The sequence below is a fragment of the Oncorhynchus mykiss genome, chromosome 5 (assembly GCF_013265735.2).
Source record: "Oncorhynchus mykiss isolate Arlee chromosome 5, USDA_OmykA_1.1, whole genome shotgun sequence".
NCBI classification, from domain to species: domain Eukaryota; kingdom Metazoa; phylum Chordata; class Actinopteri; order Salmoniformes; family Salmonidae; genus Oncorhynchus; species Oncorhynchus mykiss.
In genome coordinates, this window is record NC_048569.1 from 16,487,391 (window position 1) to 16,505,812 (window position 18,422).

The following is an 18,422-nucleotide window of genomic DNA, read 5'->3' on the forward strand; positions in this document are numbered from 1 at the left end:
TCAATGATCTCTTTTTACTTTGCCTCGTTCATCCTTTCCTCGATTCTGACTAGACTCCCAGTCCTTGCAGCTAAAAAAAAAAAAACATCCCTACAGCATTATGCAGCCACCCCCCATGCTTCACCGTAGCAATGTTGACAGGTTCGCCGAAGGGCATGACGCTTAGCATTCAGGCCAAAGAGTTCAATCTTGGTTTCATCAGATCAGAGAATCTTGTTTCTCATGGTCAGAGTCCTTTAGGTGCCTTTTGGCAAACTCCAAGCGGGCTGTCATGTTCCTTTTACTGAGGAGTGGCTTCCGTCTGGCCACTCTACCATAAAGGCCTGATTGGTGGAGTGCTGCAGAGATGGGAGAACTTTCCAGAAGGACAACCATCTCCACAGAGGAACTCTGGAGCTCTGTCAGAGTGACCACCGGGTTCTTGGTCACCTCTCTGACCAAGGCCTTTCTCCCCCGGTTGCTCAGTTCGGCCGGGCGGCCAGCTCTAGGAAGAGTCTTGGTGGTTCTTCTTCTATTTAAAAATGGAGGCCACTGTGTTCTTGGGGAACTTCAATGCTGCAGACATTTTTTGGTACCCTTCCCCATTCCTTCAACCTCATGGCTTGGTTATGGCTCTGACATGCACTGTCAACTGTGGGACCTTATATGGACAGGTGTGTGCCTTTCCAAATCATGTCCAATCAATTGAATTTACCACGGGTGGACTCCAATCAAGTTGTAGAAACATCTCAAGGATGATCAATGGAAACAGGATGCACCTGAGCTCAATTTCAAGTCTCATAGCAAAGGGGCTGAATGCTTAGGTAAATAAGGTTTGTTTTTATTTTTAATACATTTGTAAAATAAAAAAATAAAAACAGTTTTTGCATTTTCATTATGGGTTATTGTGTGTTGATTGATGAGAATGGTTTAAAATACTTTTTGTTGTTGAATAAAGCTGTATATTAACTTAACAAAATGTGGAAAAAGGAGTCTGAAGGCTTTCCGAATGCACTGTACATCCATAACAATGAGCCAATGATACACGATTTCACCTGGCATAGAAAATGTGCTCACCAGGACACTGTTGTTCGAGAGCTAGCCAACAATACAGCTAACACAATCACTTCAAACTGAAGCTAGAAAGATTGCAAACTAGCTGCACTTTGTTTCATTTCACCTGTTTTCTATTGATAGTTATTTGGTGTGTGTGTGTGTGTGTGTGTGTATCTCCATAAAAATTATGCAGATTCATGATTTTGACCTGTTGAGAAAAGTAGCCTGCATGTTGGGCTCATCCCAACACGTTCATTACTATGGGACAGCTGGAGACCGAATTTGAATATTGAAACAATGTTGCAAATGTCAGAGAGACAGACAGCAAGGTTTATACATATCCCAGTGGTTACTTGTGGAATAGAAACCAGCTGGAATGAGGTTTAACCAATGAGAATTCAGGATTAGACACACCCGTTGTATATTGCTTACATATATTATTCTAGTGGATGTATCACACTTACGCTGACCCTTGTTACATTTATTTTTACAAGTAGCACGTGTGTGCAAAAGCTGAATAATGTAGGCGCACAGTAATTCAGGAGCACAATGAAAAATATTTGAGATATTACATCTAGAATCCTTCAATCTTTCTAGGCGCACTGGTGCTCCTAAACACAAATTCTAGGTCACACAGCAAAATATTTAGGCGCATATGCGAGTAAAATGGTCACACTGTAGAGCCCTGTGCACATAATTTAGTAAATCCAAGGGAGATAATGGGAAGTCTAAGACTAGGCACCCAGAATATTGCGTGGTTCACATTCCCAACAGATAAACATCATATGTGTATAGTTCACTTTCCTGGACTGAAACAACTTTATATCCATTTCGATTGTATCAAATCAAACTAATTAATTCCATTAACTGAAAAGATAATGGAAAATAAATTAGAAGATTAAGTGCTTGTTTCAGGATAACATTTTTTGCCAATGCTTTCGAAGTATGTCCATTTGGACTTTCATGTTCACCCATCTCGTTCAGCTCCGCTGTTATCCATTAAGTGACCTAATTGGAGCCTGTGATGTAGGAACATCAGTGTGTACTTTGACCCTGTGTTTGTGTGTGTTTCTTCACTGCCTTTCTAACCCAGTCAGACATTAGGCCATTCACTTTCAGACCCTGCCTGACTGACTTGAAATGGAATCTACCCCGGAACCATATCACTGTAGCCCGAGGGGATCTGTGTGTGTGTGTGTGTTTACCTGGTCCTGCTGGTAGATGTTAGGTGGTCCAGGGGAGGTGAAGTCTCTCAGGGTTGGAGTTCCAGGGGTGTTGGGGAACTCAGAGAAGCCTGACTGGCTGGAGTATCCTTGACCTGCTGGATGAACAACACAGGACAGACACAGGTGGAAGTCTTGTGTTGCAAAAAACTATTTCAATTGTAACTAATAGGAGGCAATATAATTAATTTGCTGTGCAGTACCAGTCAAAAGATATGACACACCTACTCATTCACGGGTTTGCCTTTAGTTTTGACTATTGTCTACATTGTAGAATAATAGTGAAGATATCAAAACTATGAAATAACACATGAAATCATGTAGTAACCAAAAATGTATATATTTTATATTTGAGACTCTTCAAAGTAGCCACCCTTTGCCTTGATGACAGCTTTACACTCTTGGCATTCTCTCAACCAGCTTCACCTGGAATGCTTTTTCAACAGTCTTGAAGGACTTCCCACATATGCAGAGCACTTGTTGGTTTCTTTTCATTCACTCTGCAGCCCAACTCATCCCAAAACATTTCAATTGGGTTGAGGTCAGGTGATTGTGGAGGCCAGGTCATCTGATCCAGCACTTCATCACTCTCCTTCTTGGTCAAATAGCCCTTACACAGCCTGGAGGTGTGTTGGGTCATTGTGCTGTTGAAAAACAATTGATAGTCCCACTAAGAATAAACCAGCTAGGATGGCGTATCGCTGCAGAATGCTGTGCTGGTTAAGTGTGCCTTGAATTCTAAATAAATCACAGTGTCACCAGCAAAGCACCTCCACAGCATCACACCTCCTCCTCCATGCTTCACGGTGGGAACCACACATGCAGCGGTCATCCGTTCACATATTCTGCGTCTCAAAAAGACAGCAGTTGGAACGAAAAATATCAAATTTCCATTAGACCAGCTTTCCACTGGTCTAATGTCCATTGCTCGTGTTTCTTGGCCCAAGAAAGTCTCTTCTTCTTATTGGTGTCCTTTAGTTGTGGTTCCTTTGCAGCAATTCAACCATGAAGGCCTGATTCACGCAGTCTCCTCTGAACAGCCGATGTTGAGATGTGTCGGTTACTTGAACTCTGTGAAGCATTTATTTGGGCTGCAATCTGAGGTGCAGTTAAATCTCATGAACTTATCCTCTGCAGTAGAGGTAACCGTCTTCCTTTCCTTCGCCGGTCCTCATGAGAGCCAGTTTCATCATAGCACTAGCGACTGCACTTCAAGAAACTTTCAGTTCTTGAAATGTTCCGTATTGCCTGACCTTCATGTCTTAAAGTAATGATGGACTTTGCTTATTTGAGCTGTTCTTGCCATAATATGGGCTTGGTATTTTACCAAACAGGGCTATCTTCTGTATATCACACCTACCTTGTTACAACACAACTGACTGGCTCAAACCATTAAGAAGGAAAGAATTTACACAAATTAACTTTTAACAAGTCACACCTGTTAATTTAAATGCATTCCAGATGACTACCTCATGAACCTGGTTGAGAGAATGCCAAGAGTGTGCAGTCTGTCAAGGCAAAGGGTGGCTACTTTGAAGAATCTTAAATATAAAATATATTTTGATTTGTTTAACACTTTTTTGGTTACTACATGATTCCATGTGTTATTTCATAGCTTTGATGTCTTAAGAAAAACCCAGTAATGAGTAGGTGTGTCAACTTTTGACTGGTACTGAATGTGTGTGCCTGTCTCCTCCCTACCTTGGCTGTTGTAGTCAGGTGTGTTCCTGCCCCCAGGTGGTAGACCCTGGTAGGGCGAGGAGGCCGGTCCCAGGGCAGCTATCATCTCCATGACATTGGGCATCATCATGTGACTGGGGCTGACCGTCCGGCAGCGCTTCAACACAGGCCCGTCTGCTTCCTCCTTTATGTGGATGTCTGGTTTAATGGGCACCGGCCTCCAGCCACACACTGGATCAATGGTGATCTCCTCATAGTCCGAGCTGAGGAGGGAAGAGGGGGAGAGAAAGGTTAGTGAATGAAGAGAAAGAAGGTGAGAAAGATGAAGGGCCCATTTCAAGGACACCTAACTTTAGACCTCATTCTGGCTAAGTTAATGAAGAACTAAAAATGGACATAGGAAAGGCAAATTCAGATTAGACCTCAAAGCTAGTTCCACTTCTCATGTATTTAAATTCTTCCCTTTTAAATGGACACCAGGTGGGTGTAATTCATTATCAGGTAGAACAGAAAACCAGCAGTAGTCTGGTCCTCCAGGCACAGATATGAACACCCCTGTAGTAGGGGATGTGTACACAGACACACATACACACATTTTTTTCTTCTATCCTTGTGGGGACCTAAAACTGATTCCCATTCAAAATCCTATTTTTCCTAACCCCTAACCTGACCCAACCATTCACCCCTAACCCAACCCTTACCATTCACCCCTAACCCGACCCTTACCATTCACCCCTAACCCGACCCTTACCATTCACCCCTAACCCGACCCTTACCATTCACCCCTAACCCGACCCTTACCATTCACCCCTAACCCGACCCTTACCATTCACCCCTAACCCGACCCTTACCATTCACCCCTAACCCGACCCTTACCATTCACCCCTAACCCGACCCTTACCATTCACCCCTAACCCGACCCTTACCATTCACCCCTAACCCGACCCTTACCATTCACCCCTAATCCGACCCTTACCATTCACACCTAACCCGACCCTTACCATTCACCCCTAACCCGACCCTTACCATTCACCCCTAACCCGACCCTTACCATTCACCCCTAACCCGACCCTTACCATTCACCCCTAACCCGACCCTTACCATTCACCCCTAACCCGACCCTTACCATTCACCCCTCACCCTTACTGGAACTCTAAACCCTAAGCTTAAACTAGCATTTGTCCTCATGGGGATTTGGGAAATGTCCCTACGAGGGAGAATTGTCCTTGTTTTACTATTCTTGTGGGGACTTTGGGGGATTTTAGGTCCCCACAAGGATAGAAGGACCCCTCCCCCCCACACACACACACTTACTTCTGTATGTAAATTAGAATCCCCAGCATGTACTGGTCCACTTCTAGTCCCTCCAGTAGAGCGCTTTTACTGTGGAGTGGAGACACGGTCAGGTTAACTAAGAAACAACAGGTCTACCTATGGGAAAAACAGCAAATGGTTGTGTTAACCTACTTGCACACAGGGCATCTCCAGGTCCCTCTCTCACAGTTCAACTGCAGGTACGACTCCAGGTCAAAACACTGCAGAGAGAGAGAGACAGACAGACGTTTAGGGTGTGTGTGTGTGTCTCTCACCTGGATGTTTAGAGTTATAGTATGAAAGTTCTTGTGGGTGTATGTGTATGTTTTCACCAGTGTGCGTGTGTCTCGCTCACCTGGATATGTCTACAGTCGTGTCCCCGAGCGGGCAGCTGGATGCGTCTGAAGGTGATGGGACATTTCAGAGAGACTTTGATGGCTGTCTGCTCCACACCATCCTCTCCGTTCAGCCCTGTGGTTCCAGGGATGGTCCCACTATTGAAGTTCCTCTTAACTGAGGAGAGGGACATGGCGGGGGAGGAGACAAGGCAGGCCAGAAAATAGGTGAGAATTGCGACAAAGTCTGTCTTTCTGAGCCCCAACCAGGCAGTCAATCAAGTGTGTGTGTGTGTTCCACTCACTCTTAGACACACAGTGCTCTGCGGGCAGTAATCTCTTCTTCATTAAACCTTGCAGAACTGAGCGTACTGATGGCCTGTGGACCAGCTGCAACACAAACAGGTGGGACTGGAGGGAGACAGAGTGAGATGGGGGAGAGAGAGAGACAGGGGGAGGTTCATTTGGATCCTGCATAACACTTATAGACCAACAGATGTGCACATCCAGCATGCAAAATTTGCCAGGTAAAGTACTTTTCTGGCTGTAAACTGGTTGTTAAGATGTCATAAAACCAGATTCCATCCAACCGGTCTCTGTTACAACCAGGTAAACAAAGATTTTTCATGACAAGATCAAGACGTTGTTGCTAAGACCTCATATTTTGGTTTCCTGACCAGATAAAGATTTTATAAAGACGTTAACAAAACATGCTTATAGAACCAGTATACCACCTAACCATGACGTCATTAATGCAAACAGTTTTGCCCACTATACAAAACATGTCCCATGCACCCCCCCCCCCCCACCCACTTACGCAGCAGCAGGCGGTGACGGTGATCTGGATGGTGTTGCGTCCCGGCTGACACACCTGCTTGAGGTAGAGGGGCTTGTGGGACGTCTTGTTGTCGCCCCTCTCGATGGTGAGCGGTGTGGCGTTCACACTCACCTGTAAGCAAGGACCAGAAACCTACATGACAGACAGGTGAATGGAGGGTCGGCTAACACGCTAGTCACAGTCGTCACACTGGCCCCAGAGCAGGAGTGCTGATCTATGATCAGGTAACCGCTGTCCATATGATCGTATTAGTTATGAGCTAAAAGGCCAAACGGATCCTAGAGCAACACTCCTACTCTGAGACGATTTATGAACATGGGCCTTGGGCCACCTTCAGTATAGGGTGCAGCATTGTGGAACGTTTGAACAGAAATATGTTGTGTAGAACAGACATCCAGAGTAGAGATATTGAGTAAGAAATACCATATCTACAATGTTCAGTACCTTGTACCCTACTGAATGCTACCCTGTGGCTCAAATGGCTAGCTAATTCACAGTTGTCTTTCATCAACTTGTTAACCCAGAAACCAAGGCTGGATTAACACTAGATCAGGGGTGGGCAACTCCAGTCCTCGAGGGCCTGATTGGTGTCACACTTTCTCCGTCCCTAGCAAACACAGCTGATTAATCAAATGGCATTCTAAACTGAAGATCATGATTAGGTGATTATTGGAGTCAGGTGTGTTCGCTGGGGCAAACATGTGACACCAATCAGGCCATTGAGGACTGGAACTGCCCACCCTTGCACTAAATGAACTCTGCTGAGACTCCACAACAACTTTGAGATTTCGGTGCATGCCAGAATTTGTAACTTTACGCAAGCATAAGTGAGAGCGCTTAGGGGAGCGTAATCCCAGCCTAACCCATTCTGATTTGGATGTGTGTACATGCACATAGATCCAGTTGTATGTGAAGAAAAAAAAAACCCTGCTATCTTGGGAAACGTCTGTTATGCTTTGATCGATCTCTCTGTGTGTGTGTGTATATATTTGAATGGGTACCTGTACGTGTGATTGTACCTGTACGTGTGATTGTACCTGTACGTGTGATTGTACCTGTACGTGTGATTGTACCTGTACGTGTGATTGTACCTGTACGTGTGATTGTACCTGTAAGTGTGATTGTACCTGTACGGAAGCGGGCCAGTTAGTGTTCATCTGCCGGTCCTCATGGTGATAACACTTAAACTGCAGCTCCAGGTCAGGCCTAGGACACACACAGTCAAAAGATTCACGCATGCACACACACCAGTGTCATTAATTAATAATGTGGTAAAACTCTAAACTCCACGGTATTAAAACACACTGGATCACGTCACAGAAACGGCTAAGTGATTGGTTGAGAGGCGGTGGGCTCTGACCTCATCATGAGGGTTTTGTAGACAGAGTCTCGCAGCTGGAAGGCATGGTTGCTGACTGCCAGGTTGTGCTCCAATCGGAACGGCTCCAGCACCACGCCGTCGCGCACCGGGAAGGTCAGCCGCAGGTCGTCGCTAGGGTTACCTAAACAGGGGGAGGGGAATGAGAGTGCACAGGTATTTAACCTATGAATTGGTCCCAGGGTCATGTTCATTAAGGAACACAAAGGAACATTTTGTAAAGGAAAACAAAAATGTGCATTTCTTACTGGACACGTCCAGGCAGTCTCTTCTCATTTCAGTCTGTTTTTTTTCCGGTTTGGTGTCTAATGAACACGACCCAGGTCTCTCTCAATACATTTCCATTAGTCCAATAACATGATAAAGGAGTGTGTGCTGCAGTAAGTATCTCACCAGTGGGGGGCTGTAGGGAGTTGATGTTGGGCTTGATGTCAGGGCCTTGGGGGAGGTAGGGGGGCTTGATGTCAGGGCCTTGGGGGAGGTAGGGGGGCTTGGTGTCCGGTCCAGGCCCACCGGGTGACAGGTAGGGGGGCATGCTGCCTGGAGTCATGGGAGGGGTTGGGTTACCCCCCAAAGGAGAACTGGGGTACCCCGGCATCACTCGGCCACCCTGCTGAGGGAGAGTTTTAAATAGAAGATATCATCATAAGGCTACAATACATAAAGTGAAAGGTGGATACCTTGTCAGTTGTACAACTGAATGCAATCAACAAAAATTGGTCTTCTGCATTTAACCCAACCCCTCTGAATCAGTTACTGTGTAACACTACGGCTATAAAGACATGCATGAACACAGATTCAATTGTATATTAATTATTTAATTGTCAACTCTAGTCAACTATTTTTTAGATGAGTAGCATACAGCAATTGTGATTTTAAATTTCTTTTTTTACAGACAATCATCTCCGTTGTCCATATTATGTCAACGTATGACTCGCATTGAAAAACCATTTAGCGCAATCTAATTGCTGACACAAAATCCCTGTGTGCCACAGCCTAACACATGTTCTTTATTTGGATCGACAAATTACAATTATAAATTACATTTGCAAAGGACCCAAACATTCCAAAGCAAAGGACCATCTCCTCCACACCGCTAAGCTAGACACACACACACACAAGGTGGCTTACCGCATTGACAGCAGCCTGTGTGAAGGCGTTGTAGCCTCCTGGTGGCATGTTACCCTGCTGCCCATTGTACTGCTGCTCCTGTTTAAACACACACACAATAATCAGTTGTGTTGGATGGAGCGCCAGTAGGAGGCACTCTTAACTCTATTCTAAAAAAAAAATATCCCAATGCCCCAGGGCAGAGATTGGGGACATTGCCCTGTGTAGGGAGCCATCACTAAAGATCCCATGGCACTTATCGTAAGAGTAGGGGTATTATCCTAGGTGTCCTGGCTAAATTCCCAATCTGTCCCTCATATCATCATGGCCACCTAATCATCCCCAGCTTCCAGTTGGCGCATTCATCCCCCTTCCTCTCCCCTGTAACTATTCCCCAGATCGTTGCTGTAAATGAGAATTTGTTCTCAGTCAACTTACCTGGTAAAATAAGGGTTAAATAAAACATGAAAAAATATCAGCACAAGATCAGCATCACCACAGACACTAAGAGGTAGCGGTCAATAACATGTAGCAATTAAGAGCATTTGGCCAGTAACTGAAAAGGTCGCTGGTTCAAAACCCTGAGCAGAGAAAGTGACAAAATCTGTTGGTGCCCTTGAGCAAGGCACTTAACCCTAATTGCTCATGTCATTCGCTCCAGATAATAGCATCTGCTAAATGACAGATGTAAATTAAATGTAAAATACTTACTTTAAAATCTATATTTTTATTAAGGAAAACAGAATTCCATTCCACTTTCATATTTTAAAGCTTTTATTTGTGAACAAAAATGTGAGAGATGAAAGGGAAGTAAAATAAGGTGTAAGCGGATATCGAACCCCTATTAAATGGAGGACGTGTGTGATCTTGGGTCGGCTGCATTACTGCTAGCCCCTTTCACAAGTTAACCTAAACACAGGAGTGTGATCTCACGGCTTACCTTGTAGTACTGTGCCGGGTTGGGTGGACCTTGCTGGTACTGTGCCATGGGGGGCATGCGCTGGTTGGGGTGGTATGATGGGGACTGGGGCGGGCGCTGCTGGGGGCCGGGGGGGTACTGGAGGGGCTGGCCACCATGGTACGGAGACATGCCCCCTGAACCATACTGTTGCTGCCCTGGGAAACCCTGGGGGAGGGACGGGACGGGGGGGGGGGGGGGGGGGGGGGGGGGGGGAGTTTGTAAGCTCATGTTGACGCGTGTTAGTGTCTTGCATGTGTTTGCTCTGTGTATATTCTAAGTGTACCTCAGATTGATAGGGGCGTTTGAGCCCCTGTTGTTGACCTGCTGGGTAGCCTGGGTGCTGCTGGGACATCCTCTGGCCCTGACCCTGGGAGGGGTGCGAGGGGTACCCCATGCCCCCCATTGAGGGGTGCTGTCCAGGCCGGGACTGGACCATCCCACTGGGGCTCATCCCCGGGGGGCCGCGGGGCCCACCCTGCTGGGGGCCCGGGTGGGACAGGAACTGGGTACTGTAGGAGGATGGTCCTCCGCCCATCTGAAGAGACAGAAACAAAAAAGAGAAAAAAAAGGAGAGAAACAGACCGATGAAGAGATAGGACTTACAGTGTGGTTTCTCCTCAGAGACAGATTATGTAGACGTGTAAACAGCCTGCTAAAAAATACTTATGTTCTCCCTCTAATCAAGCCCATGTCTCTGGAGTCTGGAGCGTGTGTGGGTGTGGCAGAGCTAGTTCCTGCTCTGTCCTGCAGGGTGTGTAATGAGCTCTAACAATGAACCAAACAGAAGCACAATATCCCCCCCAATAAATGGTTTAAGAAATAGCCCACTATTTAGAGGAAAGCTCACACAAGGTAAGGTGGAGCCGCTTACCTGGCCGTAGTTCATTTCCTGGTTCTGCTTCTCCTGGATGGCGGCAACTGTTGCCGTGGCAGTGGCGGTTGCCGTGGCAGCAGCGGCGGCAACAGCAGCGGCAGCAGCCTGGGTGAAGTCAGAGGGGGGGCGTTGGCCCATTCCCCCTCCACCACCATTATTAGAGTAACTAAGATACACACAGAGAGAGGGAGAGAGAGAGGGGGATAGAAAGTGAGAATTATTTGCAACTCACTCCATAGTGGCCAAGCACAATGAGTGTTGATTGTGTGTGTGTGGCTTGCTCGGAGATGTGGGTGGGACTCCCTCTCTGATACACGTAGCTCTTGTTCTGACTCCATGAAGAACCCCCCACAGACAGCAGTGACGCAGCCTGCTGCTTTGACAGAGACACACAGCGACATAGGGAAGATCTCAATTGCATACTCCTCACGTCCCCTCTCCTCCCCTCTTTCTCAAAACCCATTGGAGGACAAGGCCAGAGGGGAGGGACCTCCGTCTTTCTCATTCAATGGGTTTTGAGAAGCAGACGAGGAGAGAACGTGGATCTTCCCATAGCACTATGACTCACTCACACAGCATAAATAAACCTTCCTCCACCAGTGGAGTCTCCATGGGAGAATCTCAAGGGCATTTCCTTGATTCCTTCTCAAAACCAATTGGATGACAAGATCAGAGGGTATGGACCTCTGCTCTGTCCTTCTCAACAAATGGGCTTTGAGAGGAAGAGGAAACCAAATCAAATGCAATTCAAATTCTCCCCATGTGTCTGACTGACTGGAGCCCTGGGTTGTGTTCATTCAGCTAATGAAACTTTACACATTTTGTAATGGAGAAGAAAAGTTCAGGGTTGTATTCATTAGCACAAACCTTATTGTATTTGCATTTATTATGGATCCCCATAAGCTGCTGCAAAAGCAGCAGCAGCTACTCTTCCTGGGGTCCAGCAAAATTATGGCAGTTTATATCATTTTAAAACATTACATTCACAGATTTCACAACACAGTGCGCCCTCAGGCTCCTACTCCACCACTACCACATATCTACAGTAATAAATCAATGTGTGTGTATAGTGCGTGTGTGTATGCATGAGTCTGTGCCAATGTTTATGTTGCTTCACAGTCCCCGCTGTTCCATAAGGTGTTTTTTAAATCTAATTTTACTGCTGGTGTCAGTTACTTGATGTATAATAGAGTTCCATGTAGTCATGGCTCTATGTAGTACTGTGTGCCTCCCATAGTCTGTTCTGGACTTGGGGACTGTGAAGAGACCTCGTGGCATGCCTTATGCATGGGTGTCTGAGCTGTTTGCCAGACAGCTTGGTGCATTCAACATGTCAATACCGCTCATAAATACAAGTAGTGATGAAGTCAATCTCTCCTCCACTTTCAGCCGGGAGAGATTGACATGCATATTATTAATATTAGCTCTCTGTGTACATCCAAGGGCCAGCCGTGCTGCCCTGTTCTGAGCCAAATGCAAATTTCCTAAGTCCTTTTCGTGGCATCTGACCACACGACTGAACAGTAGTCAAGCTGCGCAAAACTAGGGCCTGTAGGACCTGCCTTGTAGAGTGTTGTTAAGGCAGAGCATTGCTTTATTATAGACAGACTTCTCATCTTAGCTACTACTGCATCAATATGTTTTTACCACGACAGTTTACAATCTAGTGTTACTCCAAGCAGTTTGGTCATCTCAATTTGCTCAATTTCCACATGATCTATTACAAGATTTAGTTGAGGTTTAGGGTTTAGTGAGTGTTTTGTTCCAAATACAATGCTTTTAGTTATAGAAATATTTAGGGCTAACGTATTCCTTGCCACCCACTCTGAAACTAACTGCAGCTCTTTGTTGAGTATTGCAGTCATTTCAGTCACTGTAGTAGCTGACGTGTAGTGTTGAGTCATCCGCATATATATAGAAACTCTGGCTTTACTCAAAGTCAGTGGCATGTCGTTAGTAAAAATTTAAAAAGCAAGGGGCCTAAACAGCTACCCTGGGGAATTCCTGATTCTAACTGGATTATATTTTAAAGGCTTCCATTAAAGAATTCCTCTGTGTTCTGTTAGACAAGTAACTCTTTATCCACATTATAGCAGGGGGTGAAAAGTTATAACACATACGTTTTTCCAGCAGCAGACTATGATCGATAATGTCAAAAGCTGCACTGAAGTCTAACAAGACAGCCCCAACAATCATTCTATCATCAATTTCTCTCAGCCAATCATCAGTCATTTGTGTAAGTGCAGTGCTTGTTGAATGTCCTTCCCTATAAGCATGCTGAAATTCTGCTGTCAGTTTGTTTACTGTAAAATAGCATTGTATCTGGTCATAAGTTTACTAAGGGTTGGTAACAGGCTGATTGGTCGGCTATTTGAGACCGTAAAGGGGGTTTTACTTTTCTTGGGTAGCGGAATGACTTTAGCTTCCCTCCAGGCCTGAGGGTACACCCTCTCTAGTAGGGTTAAATTGAAGATGTGGCAAATAGAAGTGGCAATATCGTCTGCTATTATCCTCAGTAATTTTCCATCTAGATTGTCAGACCCTGGTGGCTTGTCTTCCATACGGAATTCAAAAGTACAATTCTCATCTTTCATAATTTGGTACGATATACTTGGATGTGTAGCGTCAGCGTTTGTTGCTGGCATGTCATCCCTAAGTTTGCTTATCTTGCCAATGAAAAAGTAATTAAAGTAGTTTGCGATATCAGTGGGCTTTGTGATGAATGAGCCATCTGATTCAATAAATGAAGGAGCCAAGTTGGCTTTTTACTATCATTCTTTATATAATTTATCTTCGTTTCATAGTCTAGTTTATTTTTATTTAGGTTAGTCACATGATTTCTTAATTTGCAGTATGTTTGCCAATCAGTTGGACTGCCAGACTTAATTGCCATACCTTTTGCCTCATCCCTTTAAACCATACAATTCAAGGTCAAGAGCCATGTGTCCTCCGAAACACAACCCAACAGCACTGCTTCTTAACACAGCGCGCATCCAACCAGGAAGCCAGCCACACCAATGTGTCAGAGGAAACACCGTGCACCTAGCGACCTGGTCAGCGTGCACTGCGCCCAGACCGCCACAGGAGTCGCTAGTGCACGATGAGACAAGGATATCTCTACCGGTCAAACCCTCATTAACCCGGACAATGCTGGGCCAATTGTGCGTTGCCCCATGGACCTCCCGGTCGGCTGCGACAGAGCCTGGGCTCGAACCCAGAGTCTCTGGTGGCACAGCTAGCACTGCGATGCAGTTCCTTAGACCACCGCGTGCTTATTATTAACTGGAATAAGTAGTTTCATAAATGCGTCAAGTGCAGCGTCTGGTTGCTCCTCATTACACACCACAAACCAGCAAATATTCTTTACATCATCAACATATGAATCACTACAAAACGTATTGTATGACCTCTTATTCACTATATTATATCAAACATCTCCAATCCAAAGTTAAATCTAGAATTGGCTTCCTATTTCGCAACAAAGCATCCTTCACTCATGCTGCCAAACATACCCTTGTAAAACTGACCATCCTACCAATCCTCGACTTTGGCGATGTCATTTACAAAATAGCCTCCAATACCCTACTCAACAAATTGGATGCAGTCTATCACAGTGCAATCCGTTTTGTCACCAAAGCCCCATATACTACCCACCATTGCGACCTGTACGCTCTCGTTGGCTGGCCCTCGCTTCATACTCGTCGCCAAACCCACTGGCTCCATGTCATCTACAAGACCTTGCTAGGTAAAGTCCCCCCTTATCTCAGCTCGCTGGTCACCATTGCATCTCCCACCTGTAGCACACGCTCCAGCAGGTATATCTCTCTAGTCACCCCCAAAACCAATTATTTCTTTGGCCGCCTCTCCTTCCAGTTCTCTGCTGCCAATGACTGGAACGAACTACAAAAATCTCTGAAACTGGAAACACTTATCTCCCTCACTAGCTTTAAGCACCAACTGTCAGAGCAGCTCACAGATTACTGCACCTGTACATAGCCCATCTATAATTTAGCCCAAACAACTACCTCTTTCCCTACTGTATTTAATTTATTTATTTATTTATTTTGCTCCTTTGCACCCCATTATTTTTATTTCTACTTTGCACATTCTCCCATTGCAAATCTACCATTCCAGTGTTTTACTTGCTATATTGTATTTACTTTGCCACCATGGCCTTTTTGCCTTTACCTCCGTTATCTCACCTCATTTGCTCACATCGTATATAGACTTGTTTATACTGTATGTTTGTTTTACTCCATGTGTAACTCTGTGTCGTTGTATGTGTCGAACTGCTTTGCTTTATCTTGGCCAGGTCGCAATTGTAAATGAGAACTTGTTCTCAACTTGCCTACCTGGTTAAATAAAGGTGAAAAAAAAAATAATAATAATAATAATAATATTAAGCCCAGCCGTTGGAACTTTGGTTTTCCTAGATATGGCTGTTATATTGTGATCACTACATCCTATGGATCTGGATACTGCTTTAAAGCAAATATCTGCAGCGTTAGTAAAAATGTGATCAATACATGATGATTTCATTCCTGTGCTGTTTGTAACTACCCTGGTAGGTTGACGGACAACCTGATTCAGGTTGCAGGCACTGGTTACAGCTTGAAGCTTGATGATAGCCAGTCAATATTTAAAAATCACCCAGAAAATATACCTCTGTAGATATCACATACATTATTAAGCATTTCACACATATTATCTAGATACTGACTTAACACTTGGTCGTCTATAGCAGCTTCCCACAATAATGGGCTTTAGGTGAGGCAGATGAACCTGTAGCCATATTACTTCAACAGTATTTAACATTAGATTGTCTCTAAGCGTTACAGGAATGTGGTTCTGAATATAGATCGCAACACCGCCTCCGTTGGCATTTCTGTCTTTTCGGTGGATGTTAAAACCATGTATTGCTACTACTGTATCATCAAACATATTATCTGAGTGAGTTTCAGAGATTTTTAGAGAATATGAATGTCATCTGTTACAAGCAAGTTATTGACTTCCTGGATCTTGTTTCTTAGACTACATATGTTAAAATGGGCTATTTTTAAGCACCAATCTGTGTTGATTGTTTTTAATTATTTACTGGGAAGCTTATCAGACGTACTCATGTTATTTACATTGGAGCTGATTATGCAGCTCACCCTGCACTAAGTGGTCATCCTACTATTGCACACCACCTAAGTGCTAACAGCGTAACTCTGGTTTATAGGCTCATGATTACTGCTTACAATAGCTATAGGTTAAACAGATGTATTTCGGTGCAATGTTCCAGGTAGTCCTTCCCTATTTCAGTCAATTCTTTCCTTCCATTTCATGCCTAGTGAATACGCCCTAGGTAGTACCTTGCAGTTGTACTCTGTTTTCTTCCATTTGATGCCTAATGAACACGACCCCGGTGAACATATACCATACAAACAGGTCAAAAGGTGTTTACCTCTGTCCATAGGGTGGTGCTTGGTTATAGGCGGTGTTGGGGCGTCCGTAGAGACCTGGTTGTCCGTAGCCCTTATCACCATAGCTCTGGTACTGGTGGTTCACACCGGGACTCATCCCCCCACCGCCACCGCTGCCCTGCATCATGTGACCTCCAGAGTTCCCGCCCGGACCCATGGGCGCACCAAACACCTAGACGGGGTAACACAGGAAGTGGATAGGTAGTGGAAAAGAAATTGACATTCCATACAGTCTGCAAAGCACTTATACTGTACAAATGAACAAATTATCAAAAGCTGTGTCATCTACATTGTAGCAGGATTGGAATATCACTGATGCGGTTACTAACATGTTAAAACACAATCCAGGCCTTGTCAGATTTGGTGAACAACTGCTATGTAGGCGGCCTGGAATGCTGCCAAAGATATTTGCTCTCCTTCAAACAAGGTTAAATACATGGACGTAGGAGTGGGGGATGGAAGAGGGTTGGCTGATGGATGGAAAAGATGATAATGATAGCAGGATGGATGAGAGAAGGGGGGGTGGGGTGATGAGGAAGGAGACATAATTGGCCTGGTCCGTTACCTGGCTGTGCGAGGGATTGGTCACGCCCCAGACAGTGGTTACCACAGAGAGGGCGCCTGGCTGCTGATTGGTGCCTTGTTGCCAGGAGGCAGAGTCATACAGGAAGTTACCGTCACTAAGGGAGACAGGAAGCAGGGATATTATGGTATGGAGTCATGTACGAGCATGGCTTACAGACCTGGGTCTGTAATGTGCATCAAGACCTGGGTCTGTAATGTGCATCAAACATCTCAGTAGGGTTGCCGATTTAGTATCAGTCTTGCGTTTCAGATAAAAAAATGAACAAGAGTACATGGAAAGGGGATGTGATCCTAGATCAGCACTCCTACTCTGAGACGCTTGCTACATATGGACCCTGGACAGGTGAAAGCAATACCTGGTAGGTAACTGTACACCACCATAATGCTCTCTCACCTATCCTAATTTGTCAGATATGTGCAGATGAAGGAGAGGAAGCAGTTATTGTTAGTCTGTTGAAGAGAAAGACAAGTGGGTGTATTTGTAGGAGTTGAATGACTTGTACCACATCACATCCTCAAGAGGCACTCAACAACGTTTCCATAACAACAACAAAGCAGTTACTTAGAAACCAGTATGAGCAGCCCTTCCGAGGGAGAGGAGGCTCCTGAGTGTGTGTGTGTGTGTGTGTGTGTCAGAGTTGGGCTCAATTCATAAATTTGGAATTGACTCCTATTCAACTCATGAATTGAAATTCAAAATTGGGCACACCCGACAGGATGTAGAATTTGAATTTGCGTTTGAATGACAGGAAGTGTAATTTAATACAGCGCATTTCAAAGAAATTCCACTCAGTCAAAGCATAAGAGTTTCAGCCTCCCATGTGGCTTCCGGGTTAAGCTGGCTTCCGGGTTAAGAGGGCTTCCGGGTTAAGAGGGCTTCCGGGTTAAGAGGGCTTCCGGGTTAAGAGTGCGGATGTTAATTAAGGAGAGCGGTTTGACGGGTCATGTTTTTTATTTATTTATTTATACATTGTAGAATAATAATAATAATAATAAGACATCAAAACACATAAGGAATCATGTAGTAACCAAAAAAAAAAGTGTTAAACAAGTTAAAATATATTTATATTTCTTCAAAGTAGCCACCCTTTGCCTTGACAGCTTTGAACACTTTTGGCATTCTCTCAACCAGCTTCATGAGGTAGTCACCTGGAATGCATTCCAATTAACAGGAGTGCCTTGCTAAAAGTTAATTTGTGGAATTTCTTTACTTCTTAATGTGTTTGAGACAATCAGTTCTACTGTGACAAGGTAGGGGTGGTATACAGACGATAACCCTATATGGTAAAAGTCCATATTATGGCAAGAACAGCTCAAATAAGCAGAGTGAAATGACAGTTAATCATTATTTTAAGCTATGAAGGTCAATCAAACTATCAAGCACTATGATGAAACTGGCTCTCATGAAGACCACTACAGGAATGGAAGACCCAGAGTTACCTCTGCTGCAGAGGATAGGTTCATTAGAGTTACCAGCCTTAGAAATTGCAGCCCAAATAAATTGCTTAACAGAGTTCAATTAACAGATACCTCAACATCAACTGTCCATGTGAGACTGCGGGAATCAGGCCTTCGTGGCCAAATTGCTGCAAAGAAACCACAACTAAAGGACAACAATAAGAAG

At 44.7% G+C, this 18,422-nt stretch overlaps 1 protein-coding gene across 9 annotated transcripts in view; it reads right to left on the minus strand.

Annotated features, from left to right (window-relative positions):
- The window catches only part of zmiz2 (zinc finger, MIZ-type containing 2), a 36,680-nt gene that overhangs the window by 7,243 nt on the left and 11,015 nt on the right, over positions 1 to 18,422 (minus strand). For 4 of the 9 annotated variants that reach the window (XM_021601926.2, XM_021601935.2, XM_021601932.2 and 1 more), the window contains 16 exons: positions 16,779 to 16,893; positions 16,195 to 16,385; positions 10,746 to 10,914; positions 10,158 to 10,409; positions 9,854 to 10,039; positions 8,935 to 9,012; positions 8,197 to 8,416; positions 7,786 to 7,927; positions 7,535 to 7,631; positions 6,405 to 6,557; positions 5,893 to 5,998; positions 5,608 to 5,765; positions 5,406 to 5,473; positions 5,253 to 5,321; positions 3,960 to 4,201; positions 2,241 to 2,356 (listed from right to left, as the gene is read on the minus strand). In XM_021601926.2, the coding sequence (XP_021457601.1) occupies positions 2,241 to 2,356; positions 3,960 to 4,201; positions 5,253 to 5,321; positions 5,406 to 5,473; positions 5,608 to 5,765; positions 5,893 to 5,998; positions 6,405 to 6,557; positions 7,535 to 7,631; positions 7,786 to 7,927; positions 8,197 to 8,416; positions 8,935 to 9,012; positions 9,854 to 10,039; positions 10,158 to 10,409; positions 10,746 to 10,914; positions 16,195 to 16,385; positions 16,779 to 16,893 (2,362 nt within the window). The remainder of the gene's footprint in view (positions 1 to 2,240; positions 2,357 to 3,959; positions 4,202 to 5,252; positions 5,322 to 5,405; positions 5,474 to 5,607; positions 5,766 to 5,892; positions 5,999 to 6,404; positions 6,558 to 7,534; positions 7,632 to 7,785; positions 7,928 to 8,196; positions 8,417 to 8,934; positions 9,013 to 9,853; positions 10,040 to 10,157; positions 10,410 to 10,745; positions 10,915 to 16,194; positions 16,386 to 16,778; positions 16,894 to 18,422) is intronic. The other 5 variants (XM_021601930.2, XM_021601928.2, XM_021601934.2 and 2 more) reach the window with 5 other exon arrangements.